The 14446-nt window shown below is 46.7% G+C and overlaps 1 protein-coding gene across 2 annotated transcripts in view; it reads right to left on the bottom strand.

Moving 5' to 3' along the window:
- Nucleotides 1–14446, bottom strand: part of cdk4 (cyclin dependent kinase 4) — a 30394-nt gene that overhangs the window by 5544 nt on the left and 10404 nt on the right. For both annotated transcript variants that reach the window (XM_084101448.1, XM_084101449.1), the window contains exons 3-5: nucleotides 12982–13117; nucleotides 4845–5012; nucleotides 4514–4623 (exon numbers count right to left, since the gene is read on the bottom strand). In XM_084101448.1, the coding sequence (XP_083957574.1) occupies nucleotides 4514–4623; nucleotides 4845–5012; nucleotides 12982–13117 (414 nt within the window). The remainder of the gene's footprint in view (nucleotides 1–4513; nucleotides 4624–4844; nucleotides 5013–12981; nucleotides 13118–14446) is intronic.

Here is a 14446-nt window from a genome sequence, read left to right as displayed (position 1 = left end):
GTAATGTGTTCAAAGAAATCAATAACTGAATTATTGTGCCGATTCTAGTAAAACACACTCAAACACTCTCTCTCTCACACACACACACACACACACACACACACACACGCGCACTCTCACTCACTCACTCACTCACACGCGCTCACTAGGCCTGTCACGATAACAAATTTTGCTGGACGATAAATTGTCAAGAAATTATTGCGATAAACGATAATATTGTCGTTCGAGAACATTTTCATCTAATATAATGATAATGGCATAATAATGCAGGTACACCTTTTCAAAGATCTATAAACTTTTATTTCTTAAGAATATTAAACATTGAAATTGGAAAAACATTTTAAATATCCACAAAAAACGAACAAAACAACCAAAAACAATAAAAGCAATGGACTCTCAGTGTCTGTTAAAAAAAATTCACTTGAATAAATACCAAAAAAATAAAATAAAATGGATGTAAACAAAATTGCACTTCAAAAAATATTAAACATTAGGCTCAGACATAAATAGTGATACATTCCATAACAGGCAAAACTGCCGGTTAGGACCTTTGTAAACAAATAAAAAAAGCCTCAACAGGATACCACAGCATTTTGCACTGTCCTCTGTTACTTTGTCGACTAAACGCCCGAGTGATTGTGTAATTTACTGTCGGGAAGACGGAGACGCGCTTTATTGCGTGTATATGCTATGCACTGAAAATACTTGGTTAGGATTAGGGTGAGGAGTGCGTGTGTATTACACACCATAAAGTGCGTATCATATGCACGCAAAAACTATTTTTGGCGTATAAATGGCACGAGAAATAACATTCGTGGTATAGATACGCATTTTCATGAGATCGAGCTCGCTGTCGCGTTTGGCTTTGAAACCAATTCCATCTTTTTCTTTTTTTTCCCTCCAACTCACAACTAGCGTCTTTTCTCTCTCCCGGCAGTCGCCGCAAGCAGTCCCGCCGGCGCTTTCCCATACAAAGACCATGTGACTGACAAGCGCCGCAGCGCCGCCTCCCCACACAAAGACCATGCAACTGACGAGAGTTCACTCCTCCTATACGCTAAGGAACCGAGAGTGGTCATCCAGTCTATTTGGTAGAGAGAGAGAGAGACGAGGAAAACAAACAAGCATGCAAATGGAATTATCGCGGCCGGAAAAATTATCGAGCTCATTTTTTTTTATCGTGCGATTAATTGATTTATTGACTATCGCGACAGGCCTAGCGCTCACTCTCTCTCTCGCACACACACGCGCTCTCACTCACTCACTCACTCGCACTCACGCATGCACTCACTCACGCACACACTCACTCAGTCGCACACTCACGCATGCACTCACTCACTCACGCACGCACGCTCACTCACTCACACTCTCACACACGCGCTCACTCACTCGCACACTCACGCATGCACTCACTCACGCACACTCGCTCACTCAGTCGCACACTCACGCATGCACTCACTCACACACACACTCACTCGCACACTCGCACATGCACTCACTCACTCACACACACTCACACACACACACTCACTCGCACACTCGCGCATGCTCACTCTCGCACGCACACTCACACACACTCACTCGCACACTCACTCACTCACGCACTCACTCACTCGCACTCACACACTCGCACATTCACTCGCTCACGCACACACACACACTCACTCAGTCGCACACTCACGCATGCACTCACACACACTCACTCAGTCGCACACTCACGCATGCACTCACTCTCGCACGCACTCACTCACGCATGCACTCACTCACTCGCACTCACACACTCACACTCGCTCACTCACTCGCACATTCACGCATGCACTCACTCACGCACACACTCACACTCACTCACTCCCACACTCATGCATGCACTCACTCACTCACACACACTCACACACACACACACACACACACTCGCGCATGCTCACTCTCGCACGCACACACTCACACACACACTCACACTCACTCACTCGCACACTCACTCGCACTCACACGCATGCACTCACTCACGCACACACTCACTCAGTCGCACACTCACGCATGCACTCACACACGCACACTCGCTCACTCAGTTGCACACTCACTCACACACACTCACTTGCACACTCGCGCATGCACTCACACAAACACTCACTCGCACACTTGCGCATGCACTCACTCACTCTCGCACGCACACACTCACTCGCACACTCACTCACGCATGCACTCACTCAGTCGCACAATCACGCATGCACTCACTCACGCACACACTCACTCACACACTCACGCATGCACTCACTCACTCACACACGCACTCACTCGCACACTCACACACTCACTCAGTCGCACACTCACGCATGCACTCACTCACGCACACTCACTCAGTCGCACACTCACACATGCACTCACTCACACACACACACACACACACTCACTCGCACACTCGCGCATGCACTCACTCACTCACACACACACACTCACTCTCGCACGCACACACTCACGCATGCACTCACGCACGCACACACTCACGCATGCACTCACTCACGCACGCACTCACACTCACTCAGTCGCACACTCACGCATTCACTCACTCACTCACTCACACACTCTCTCACACGCGCTCACTCACTCGCAGACACACACTCACTCACGCACACACTCACTCAGTCGCACACTCACGCATGCACTCACTCACACACTTACACACTCACTCAGTCGCACACTCACGCACGCACACACTCACACACACTCACTCGCACACTCACTCACGCATGCACTCACTCATGCACGCACACACTCACTCAGTCGCACACTCACACACTTACACACACGCTCACTCACGCATGCACTCAAACGCACACTCGCTCACTCAGTCGCACACTCACGCACACACTCACTCGCACACTCACTCACGCATGCACTCACACACTCACTCACACACTCGCTCACTCAGTCGCACACTCACGCATGCACTCACTCACGTACACACTCACTCAGTCGCACACTCACGCATGCACTCACTCACGCACACACTCACACTCACGCACACACACACTCACTCAGTCGCACACTCACGCATGCACTCACTCACGCACACACACACTCACACTCACTCATTTTGCACACTCGTGCATGCACTCACTCACGCATGCACTCACTCAGTCGCACACTCACGCATGCACTCACTCACTCAGTCGCACACTCACGCATACACTCACTCACGCACACACTCACTCAGTCGCACACTCACGCACGCATGCACACTCACTCACTCACTGCCTCTCACTCACTCACTCACACACACACTCACGCATGCACTCACACATGCACACTCGCACACTCATGCATGCACTCACTCACTCACACACTCACGCGCACACTCGCACATGCACTCACTCACTCACACTCACTCAGTCGCACACTCACGCATGCACTCACTCACGCACACACTCACACAGACGCACACTCACGCATGCACTCACTCATGCACACACACACTCACTCAGTCGCACACTCACGCATGCACTCACTCACGCACGCACTCACTCAGTCGCACACTCACGCATACACTCACTCACGCACGCACACACTCACTCAGTCGCACACTCACGCACGCATGCACTCACTCACTCACTCACGCACGCACGCACACTCACTCACACACTCTCACACATGCGCTCACTCACTCGCACAGTCACACACTCACTCACTCACTCGCTCACTCAGTCGCACACTCACGCATGCACTCACTCACTCGCACTCGCCCAGTCACTCGCACACTCACGCATGCACTTACTCACTCACTCACTCACTCACGCACACACTCACTCGCACACTCACGTATGCACTCACTCGCACACTCACTCACTAGCACACTCACGCATGCACTCACTCACTCACTCGCACACTCACTCACTCACTCACGCACTCGCCCACTCAGTCGCACTCACGCATGCACTCACACACTCACTCACTCACTCGCACACTCACGCATGCACTTACTCACTCACTCACTCACTCACGCACGCACACTCACTCCCTAGCACACTCACGCACTCGCACACTCACGCATGCACTCGCACACTCACTCACGCACTCACTCACTAGCACACTCACTCACTCACTCGCACACTCACTCACTCACACACACACGCACGCACTCATGCACACACGCAGTCACGCACTCACTAACGCACACACACACGCACTCACTAACGCACACACACACTCACTCACGCACTCACTAACGCACACACTCACTCACTCGGACACTCGCACACACTCGCACACTCACTCACTCACCCACTCACGCACACACACACGCACGCACTCATGCACACACGCAGTCACGCACTCACTAACGCACACACACTCACTCACGCACTCACTAACGCACACACACACTCACTCACGCACTAACGCACTCACTCACTTTCTCTCTCACACACTCACGCAATCACTCACTCACGCACTCTCACATACACACATAAACACACACACACACACACACACTGCATTACGAGCATCACTGACTCACGTGCGTCTGAACATCTCAGCGAAGATGCAGCCGGTGCTCCAGATGTCCACAGGTGTGGCGTATGTGGTCTGGAGAAGCACTTCAGGAGAGCGATACCACAGCGTCACAACCTGAGCGGAGAGACAACATCAAATGTGTGTGTGAGTGCGTGAGTGTGTGTGTGTGTGTGTGTGTGTGTGTGTGCGCGTATGTGGTCTGGAGAAGCACTTCAGGAGAGCGATACCACAGCGTCACAACCTGAGCGGAGAGACAGCATCGGATGTGTGTGTGTGTGTGTGTTTGTGTGTGTGTGTGTGTGTGTGTGTGTGTGCACGAGCCATGCATCTCTTACCACCGGTGTGAGCACCATATGACAGCTGTAGATCCGAGCCAAACCGAAGTCGGCCAGTTTCACCTGTCCTCTGCTCGTCACCAGGATGTTCTCCGGCTTCAGATCCCGATGGAGAACCCGATTCGAGTGCAAGAACGCCAAACCACACAGCAACTGCTGCATCAAGTCCTGCAAAGTGCAAACACACACACATCCGGTTACACTTTATTTTACTGTGTCCTTGTTACAGTGTAATTATTGTCAAGTAACTTTAGTGTGTAATGTTGCTGTTTGTTCATGAAAAAGTTCCAGTTCTTCTCTATATCAGAGTCAGTGTTTCTGAACTCCTGAAACGCCTCCATTATAGTCTTGAGTTTCTTCCAGGAACGAACACGTCACAATATTCCTCATTATAATAATTAATGCGCAGAATAAAGGGGCGGGGCCTGGTTGAGTTAGTTAGTGGTGTGTTAAACTGGCGGTTATGGTAAAGGGCGGGACATTTCCCAAACACACTCGAATCGCCCGACCAATCACAACACACTGCTCCAGCTGACCAATCAGAGCACAGTGTGCTTTTCAGGAGGGGCTTCATAGAGACAGGAACTAAACAGAGCGTTACTGACAGACTGGGAAGAAAGGAGCCGCAACAACGAAATTAGGTATCTTCACCAAACTCAGTACACATGTGTAAGAGATCAATCTGAGGTCACAGTAAAAAAATCGTGGCGATTGGCCACATGGTGGCGCTATAACATGAAATAAACATAAAACAGGCTATAACCACCTGACCGTCCGATTGACTTGAAAATTGGTATGCAGTGTCTTGGTCCAAGGTGCCATGTATGTCTATGAGGACATTGGCGTATCTTAAAAAACATGGCCACCATCGGCCAATGAAGTTTGAGCACCTATTAGACAAGGTTAACGGAGGCCGATCGGAACGAAACCCAATGGGCATGTTCGACTCATGGCCCTAGAGGTCTGTAAGAATTTTAAAAGAAATCGGCCACTAGTTGGGACTAACGAGTTTTACAGCTCTGTAATCACGTGGTGTTGCACACATCCACACAATATGCATATCATTTGATAGATCTCCTTATGCTGAACAACTTTGCCTCAAGAACCATTGCTGTCAATCAAACCGTTCATTAAATATTCGCAAACATGTTAAAAACCTACTTTTGCGAACTAGTCCTAGGTTTTTAGCCCGATCGGAACCAGACCAGTCTAGGACAATTCTCTGGACTCTCTAGATCAATAATTATCAAAAAAAGTTGAACTTTTGCATTTGGATGGCTGTAATAGGGTCATTTATAAAATGGGCGTGTCAAAATACACTCAGACGTCTATAAATCCTAAATAAAAACTCAGAACTTCACAAAAATTGATGAGCATATGTGTAACATGCTAAAGAAACATGGAATTTTTTATGGAGATCGGACCATAGGTGGCGCTATAACTGTTAAAACACTTTAAAACCATATATTTCCTATGGTAAATTGCCTGTATTGGCTGTAAATGGTGTTTTCCATCTATAATCATATAATGTTCATATAATAATGTTCAAAACCAGTGCAGGGCTCTCTGGACTCTCTAGATCAATAATTATCAGAAAAAAGTTGAACTTCTTCATTTGGATGGCTATAATAGGGTCATTTCAATATGTAGCCTTGACCAAGTGTCCCCAAAAGCCTATATCTTTTAAATGAATGCTCAGATCTAGTCAGAACATGTGACTCTTAACAAGCATGAAAAATTTCAGACAGATCGGACAAAATTTGCCTCTATAACAGTTAAAAAAGGTGAAAATTATGAATAACATGGCATATTAAGCCAATAAGTGGTATTTTACTGCCCCCTGCTGCTGTCATTTCATCATACTACTCCCTAATATTGTTATAAAATTCATATTTAGACTTTATAAAATCATTATTTTAACATTTACAATCACATTTTGTCAAAATTCATCTATTGGACTATTACTACAAGAATACAGAAAGTAAAACGGCATTTAAGCCACGCCTCTCAATACAAATTCACTCATAACTCAAAAACAGAATGTGTCTGCGCGCTCAAATTTTGATGGTAAGGTCCTCTCCGGGCTCTTGATCGAAACATGTCGTCGTGGGCCTCGGGAGCGCGCCCCCCCGCGGATCGCTAGTCCGGGGGACCCCCGATTTTGAAGGCCGTAACTCCCGACCCAGACCACCCCGAACCTTGTGTGAGAGCTTGTTGGAAAGGGCCCCTCCTTGGCTAGCTTCGATTCAAATGTGGTGTAATTTGCCCTGGGCATTCCAGAGATAAAAGCCACAAAATATATGCCTTTGAACGGTCATAACTCCCGGCCCCAATCGCCCAAAAACACCTTGATAGTCTCATTCAACAGGGCTCCTCAAGCACTATATATGCTCTGAGTTTCAAAATGTGTTTCTGTGCTCTGAGTTTTCGCCTTCTGGTTCCCGAGATATAAGTGAAAAAACAAATTCCCATTCATTAATTCATTCAATCACTTCAACTGTAAGGTGGAAGCTGTAATACCACTGTCCACTAGAGGGAGCAGCAGGATTACACATGACCTTTTCATTAGTTTTCAGTATTGGGAAACAAACAAATGCTTTAAAAAGCAATCTTTTTTTCTTTTTTTTTACTTTTCTTTTTTATATTATTAGATCACAAAGCAATTCCTATAGACCAATAAATATATTTTCTCAATAACATATCCCAAAACATTAAAAACATATTTGTATTTGTGTGTGTATGTTTATTTGTGTGTGGGTGTGTGTGTGTAAGCATGCATTATTGAGTTAACATGGAAAAACTGGTTTGCTTTAGTGCAGAAAACTGGTGAAAATAATGAAGTTTAAAGTGAAAGTGAGCCAATAAGTGGTCTTCTACTGCCCTCTGCTGGCCATTCTACTGAATAATGAAGTCTTTTCACATGTGCTCACATTCATATTTAGACTCTAAAAATCACTTATATAACAATAACTATTATAACAATCATATTTTGTCAGTGTTTATCACTTCATTTGCACTGACACTTCACATAATTGCTAGTAATGTGGTAAATCATGGTAAATCACACTAGAAACATGGTAAATCATAGTAAATAATACTAGAATGTGGTGTATCAAGGTAAATCATGCTAGAATCCTGGCAAATCATTCTAGAACGTGGTATATGATGGTAAATCATGCTAGAACATGGTAAATCATGGTAAACTATGCTAGAACAGGGTAAATCATGGTAAACCATGATAAATCATGATAAACTATGGTAAATCATGTTAGAATGTGGTATATCATGGTAAATCATGCTAGAACAGGGTAAATCATGGTAAACTATGATAAATCATGATAAACTATGGTAAACCATGCCAGAATCACAGTAAACAATGGTAAATCATACTAGAGTGTAGTATATCATGGTAAATCATGCTAGAATATGGTAAATCAAGGTAAACTAAGATAAAATCATGGTAAACTATGTAAATCATGCTAGAATCAGAGTAAATAATACTAAAATATGGTAAATTGTTGTGGGAGGGGCCTATTTTACTAAAATGGCTATAACTCAAGAAGTAAATGAGATATCTTCACCAAACTCAGTACACGTGTATGGGTTCAATTTGAGGTCACAGTAAACAATTTTATGGAGATCGGACCATAGGTGGCGCTATAACTGTTAAAAAGCTGTAAATGGTCTTTTCCATCTATTATGTCAGTGGTTACATGCTTGCGGTGCGGTGTGTTCTGGTCACACAGGGCCTTCGAGCGTGTAGTGTCGCAGCGCAGTTGTGTAGAGTGCTTAGCTGCTTGGCTCTCAGGTGCTTGGTCTCTCTCGCTTCCAGCAGCTACCGCCATCTATACTCATGAGAGTGAAGGGGAGGCAGTTATGTAAGTCCAACTCACTGATGGTTAGAGCGTCTCGTTGGTCAAGACTCTCATACCACCTCCACGCGGTGCACCATGGCAAACTGGGTTCCTTGCGGCCCCAGGCTAAGTGCATGAGGGATCTCGGAGTAGTCTGGAACCCCAGAGGTGTTGAGTTCATGGCCCACCGGCGTGTGGACATGCCCTGGCTCTCACCAATCCAGACCCCACCTATGGGTTAAATAGCAATATGCCATCTTGGCAGCAGGAGTTGGCAGTCATGGTGCGAGCGCAATTGAAGGATTCAGCTACCGGTCTCCCATGGCAGATAACTGAGTGGAAGAATCGTCTCACAATCAGGGATCAGGGATCGACACCCAGTTAGCGGGTACTGCGGGGCAACCCATCACTGCTCCAGCTGTCGCACACTTGTGCTCCGCTGGTGCTTGCAGTGCTGGGTCCAGAGGTGGATGCTTTGTTCTGGGCATGCATTCATCCACTAACTTTTCTGCTCCGGCGTTTGACGTTTCAAGCAACTACGATGGAATTGTCTGGAAAAAACTCTCAGCGACTGGCAACTCGGGAGCCCCCTGTAAACAGGGGTGCTATCGTTGCTCGGCAGGGCTCACGTTCTAGGCAGGCGCGTCTCGGTCGTCATCCTGCTACTGCCTCCCAACTGCGCTTGGCTTGTTGGAATGTCGGCTCTCTCGGGGTGACTTCCTGTCTCTACGGAGTCCATCCTCGGAAGTCTGCTGTTATAGACAGGGAACTTCTACGACTCAGGGTGGACATCGCAGCATTAAGCGAGACGTGGCTCACCGGAAGTGGCTCTGTACGTGAAGCTAACTTCACGTTTTACTGGACTGGCTATCCCGACAATGAAAACCAAAGCATGGAGTGGGTTTTGCCATCTGCAATAAGCTGCTGTTTCACTGAAACTCCCATCTCCATCTCTCCCAGGCTGTCATCACTGTGACTACACACCACCGCGGGTCCAGTGACATTACTTTCTACCTACGCCCCGACCCTAACTTCGTCAGACGATCAGAAAGATTCCTTCTATCTCTTGCTGAGTGAAACTCTTTCCAACATTAGTCGTGGCCACCGCATACTCATCCTTGGCGATTTCAATGCTTGTGTGGGCAGTAACACCAACGCCTGGCCAGATGTGCTGCGTCCACATGGTGTGGGCTCATTGAACGACAATGGACAGCGCCTCCTCGAGCTTTGCGCTACACATAAGCTGTGCATCCCATCATCTTTTTTTGAAGGCTCAATATGGTCCAAGATGACATGGCAACACCCACGCTCTAAACGCTGACACCAACTTGACCACGTGATCATCCAAAAAACCCACCTTCAGGTCCTCACTCATGTCAGGTCCATGCACTCTGCTGACTGTGACACAGATCACTCACTTGTGCGCTGCAAGATTAAACTCAATCCCAAGAGAATCCACCTGTCTAGTCCAAAGCTGTCTCCGACGTTCGACATTCTTGCAACCAAGTCAAAGGAAAACTGCCAACAGTTTCAGGCTTCGCTGCAAGCCAATTTTGTTCTGTCCGCCCCCACCCAGGATGCTACATTGGCCTGGCTGCGCTTTCGTAACATAGTTAGGGATTGCGCACTTTCCAGCTTCGGCAGACGCACCCGAAAACAGCCTGACTGGTTTAGGTGTCATGCAGACACTCTCCTTCCATCTCTTGCGAATAAGCATGCGGCACGCCTGGCTGTCAAACAAGACTCCTCCCCTCATACCATTGCTCATTGGAAACAGACCCGCTCAGAGGTGCAGCGCCTAACACGGGAGGCAAAACACCTCTACTGGGAAAGCATCTGCAGGTGTGTAGAACATTGCTCTGCCACTGGTAATACTGGTGGTATGTACCAGGGGCTAAAGCAAGCTCTAGGTCCTCCTGTGAAGAAGTCCTCCCCTCTACGATCTGCAACAGGTGAAATACTCACAAACCTTGACGATCAGCTAAGTCGCTGGGTGGAACATTACAGTTCCCTGTATGTTGAGCCTGTAACAGCTAGTGAAGCTGCTATAGTATCTGCTGTTCCCCAACTCCCAATCATACTCGAGCTTGACAACAACATCACGCTCAATGAGGTTAAAAAAACCATAAGCCTTCTAAAGAACAACAAAGCCCCTGGGGTGTGGATGGGCTTCCACCTGAAATCTTCTTAAGTGGTGGCAACACACTTGCCGTGGAACTCCATCACCTCTTTTCAATCTGCTGGAATGAAGGCACGAATCCCAGACGAATTACGTAACGCTAACATAGTTACTCTGTATAAGAATAAAGGGGATCGCTGCGACTGCAACAACTACCGCGGCATAGCTCTTCTCTCCCAGCCTGGCAAGGTCTTAGCCCGCCTCATCCTCCCACGCGTACAGGTCATTGCAAACAGGATACTCCCAGAGAGCCAATGCGTTTTCCGTCCTGGTCGTTCAACCATAGACATGATTTTCTCAGTTCGCCAAATCCAAGAGAAATGCATTGAGCAAGGTCGGCCCTTGTATGCAGTCTTTGTCGATCTGACAAAGGCCTTTGACTATGTCAGCAGGTCCGGCCTCTTTACCATCATCCGTCAACTGGGCTGTCCTCCCAAACTCTTGAAAATCATACAAGAATTTCATGTTCTTATGAAGGCAACAATACAGTTTGAGGGCTCTCGCTCTAAGGAATTTCCAATTTTCTGTGGTGTAAAGCAAGGTTGTGTACTAGCTCCAACTCTCTTTGGTATATTCTTCTCCGCTGTCTTGCGCCGAGCTTTCCCTGTCCCATCTGGAGTGTTACTTCACACACGCAGCTCTGGCAATCTCTTCAACCTGGCTAGACTTCGTGCAAAAACAAAGATCAACTGCGTCCATATTCGGGAACTTCTATATGCAGATGATGCCGCCTTCCTTGCCAACTCTGAGACTGAGCTGCAGGCTATGTGCTCCTCCTTTGCTGCTGCTTGTGAGGAGTTTGGATTGAAGATCAGCCTTGGAAAAACAGTGGTCTTTGCCCAACCTGCTATGCTCTCACCCACAATCACCATCAACAACAGCGTATTGACAAACGTCACAAAGTTCACTTATCTGGGTTCCACAGTCGACACCTCCAACAGTCTAGACTGCGAATTGGACATCCGTATTGGGAAAGCATCAACAACCTTCGGCAGGCTTAGCGAGAGAGTGTGGAAGAACAATTCACTGTCTCTCCACCTAAAAATCCAAGTTTATGAGGCCTGTATTCTCAGCACCCTCCTGTACGGCAGTGAAACTTGGTGCTCCTACCGCAGACATGAACACCGTCTGAACACCTTTCACTTTCGTTGTCTGCGTTTAATTATTGGCATAACTTGGAAGGATCATGTTACAAATTCGGCTATCCTTTCCAGACCAAGAGAACAGACCTCTACACTTTGTTGCGCACCCGTCGCTTACGCTGGGCCGGCCACACCTACCGCATGGATGAAAACCGGTTAACGAAAGCAATTTTGTATGGCGAAATTGCTGATGCCCCTCGCCCAGTCGGCCGGCCGAAGCTCTTTTGCTAGTTTCAGCCTGACGCAAGGCTACATTTACTTGATCAAAAATACAGTAAAAACAGTGAAATGTTATTGTAATGTAAATCAGCTGTTTTCTATGTAAATATATAGTCAAATGTAATTTATTCCTGTGATCAAAGCTGAATTTTCAGCATCATTACTCCAGTCTTCAGTGTCACATGATCCCTCAGAAATCAGTATAATATGATGATTTGATGCTCAAGAAACATTTATGATTAATATCAATGCTGAAAACAGTTGTGCTGCTTCATATTTAAATAGAAAGTTCAAAACAACAGCATTTATTTAACATAGAATCTTTTGTAATTTTATAAATGTCTTTATTGTGACTTGATCAATTTAATGAATCCTTGCTAAATAAAATATTTAGAATAAAAATAAATAATCTTACTAACATCGAACCTTTGAATGGTAGTGCACTCCTTCAAACTAGCGCAGTGCTTTCATGCTACTGTTGAATTAAATAATGATTTTTTTAAATGAACGGTTAGATCATCATATTTTACACCACAGGGTTTGACAGAAAAGGTTGGATTGACGTAGACGACGCCTCAGTCTGAAAACTCAAACTTCCTTCACTGTACATCTAACTAATGAAATCCTTGAACCACAAACAAACATTTGCACTTGATCTACGTTAGAGGTGAAATATGACACAATGATCATCTGGATCAGCATGACTGGACGAATCTCTAGCGCAGTGTTTGAGCGAGTCTTACTCTGATCTGGTGAATGGGCAATCCCGGCGCCGGCACTTTCTCCAGGAACGTCCTGAGGTCCTGATCCACATGCTCAAACACCAGAGTCACTTTAGTCTCCTGGTCCGTTCTCAGTGTGGCGCACACGTCCATGAGCCTGAACACACACACACACAACACAACTACAGATCACACACGTCCATGAGCCTGAACACACACACACACACACACACACACACAACACAACTACAGATCACACACGTCCATGAGCCTGAACACACACACACACACACACACACACACACACACAATAACAGATCACACACAACCATGAGCCTGAACACACACACACACACACAACACAACAACAGATCACACACGTCCATGAGCCTGAACACACACACACACACACACACACACACACACCAACAGAACACAACTACAGATCACACATATCCGTGAGCCTGAACACACACACACACACACACACACACACACACACAACACAACACAACACAACACAACTACAGATCACACATATCCATGAGCCTGAACACACACACACACACACACACACACAACTACAGATCACACACGTCCATGAGCCTGAACACACACACACACACACACACACAACACAACAACAGATCACACACGTCCATGAGCCTGAACACACACACACACACACACACACACAACACAACAGATCACACACGTCCATGAGCCTGAACACACACACACACACAACTACAGATCACACACGTCCATGAGCCTGAACACACACACACACACCACACAACACAACTACAGATCACACATATCCATGAGCCTGAACACACACACACACACACACAACTACAGATCACACACGTCCATGAGCCTGAACACACACACACACACACACACACACACACACACACAACTACAGATCACACATGTCCATGAGCCTGAACACACACACACACACACAACTACAGATCACACATATCCATGAGCCTGAACACACACACACACACACACACTACAGATCACACATATCCATGAGCCTGAACACACACACACACACACACACACAACACAACTACAGATCACACACGTCCATGAGCCTGAATACACACACACACACACACACACACAACTACAGATCACACACGTCCATGAGCCTGAACACACACACACCCACACACAACTACAGATCACACACGTCCATGAGCCTGAACACAAACACACACACACAACTACAGATCACACACGTCCATGAGCCTGAACACACACACACACACACATACATACAACTACAGATCACACACGTCCATGAGCCTGAACACACACACACACACACACACACAACTACAGATCACACATGTCCATGAGCCTGAACACACACACAACACAACTATAGATCACACACGTCCATGAGCCTGAACACACACACACACACACACACACAACACAACTACAGATCACACACGTCCATGAGCCTGAA

The sequence above is a fragment of the Abramis brama genome (assembly GCF_963993115.1).
Source record: "Abramis brama genome assembly, chromosome: 23".
NCBI lineage: Eukaryota > Metazoa > Chordata > Actinopteri > Cypriniformes > Leuciscidae > Abramis > Abramis brama.
This window is presented reverse-complemented; position numbering and strand designations above follow the sequence as displayed.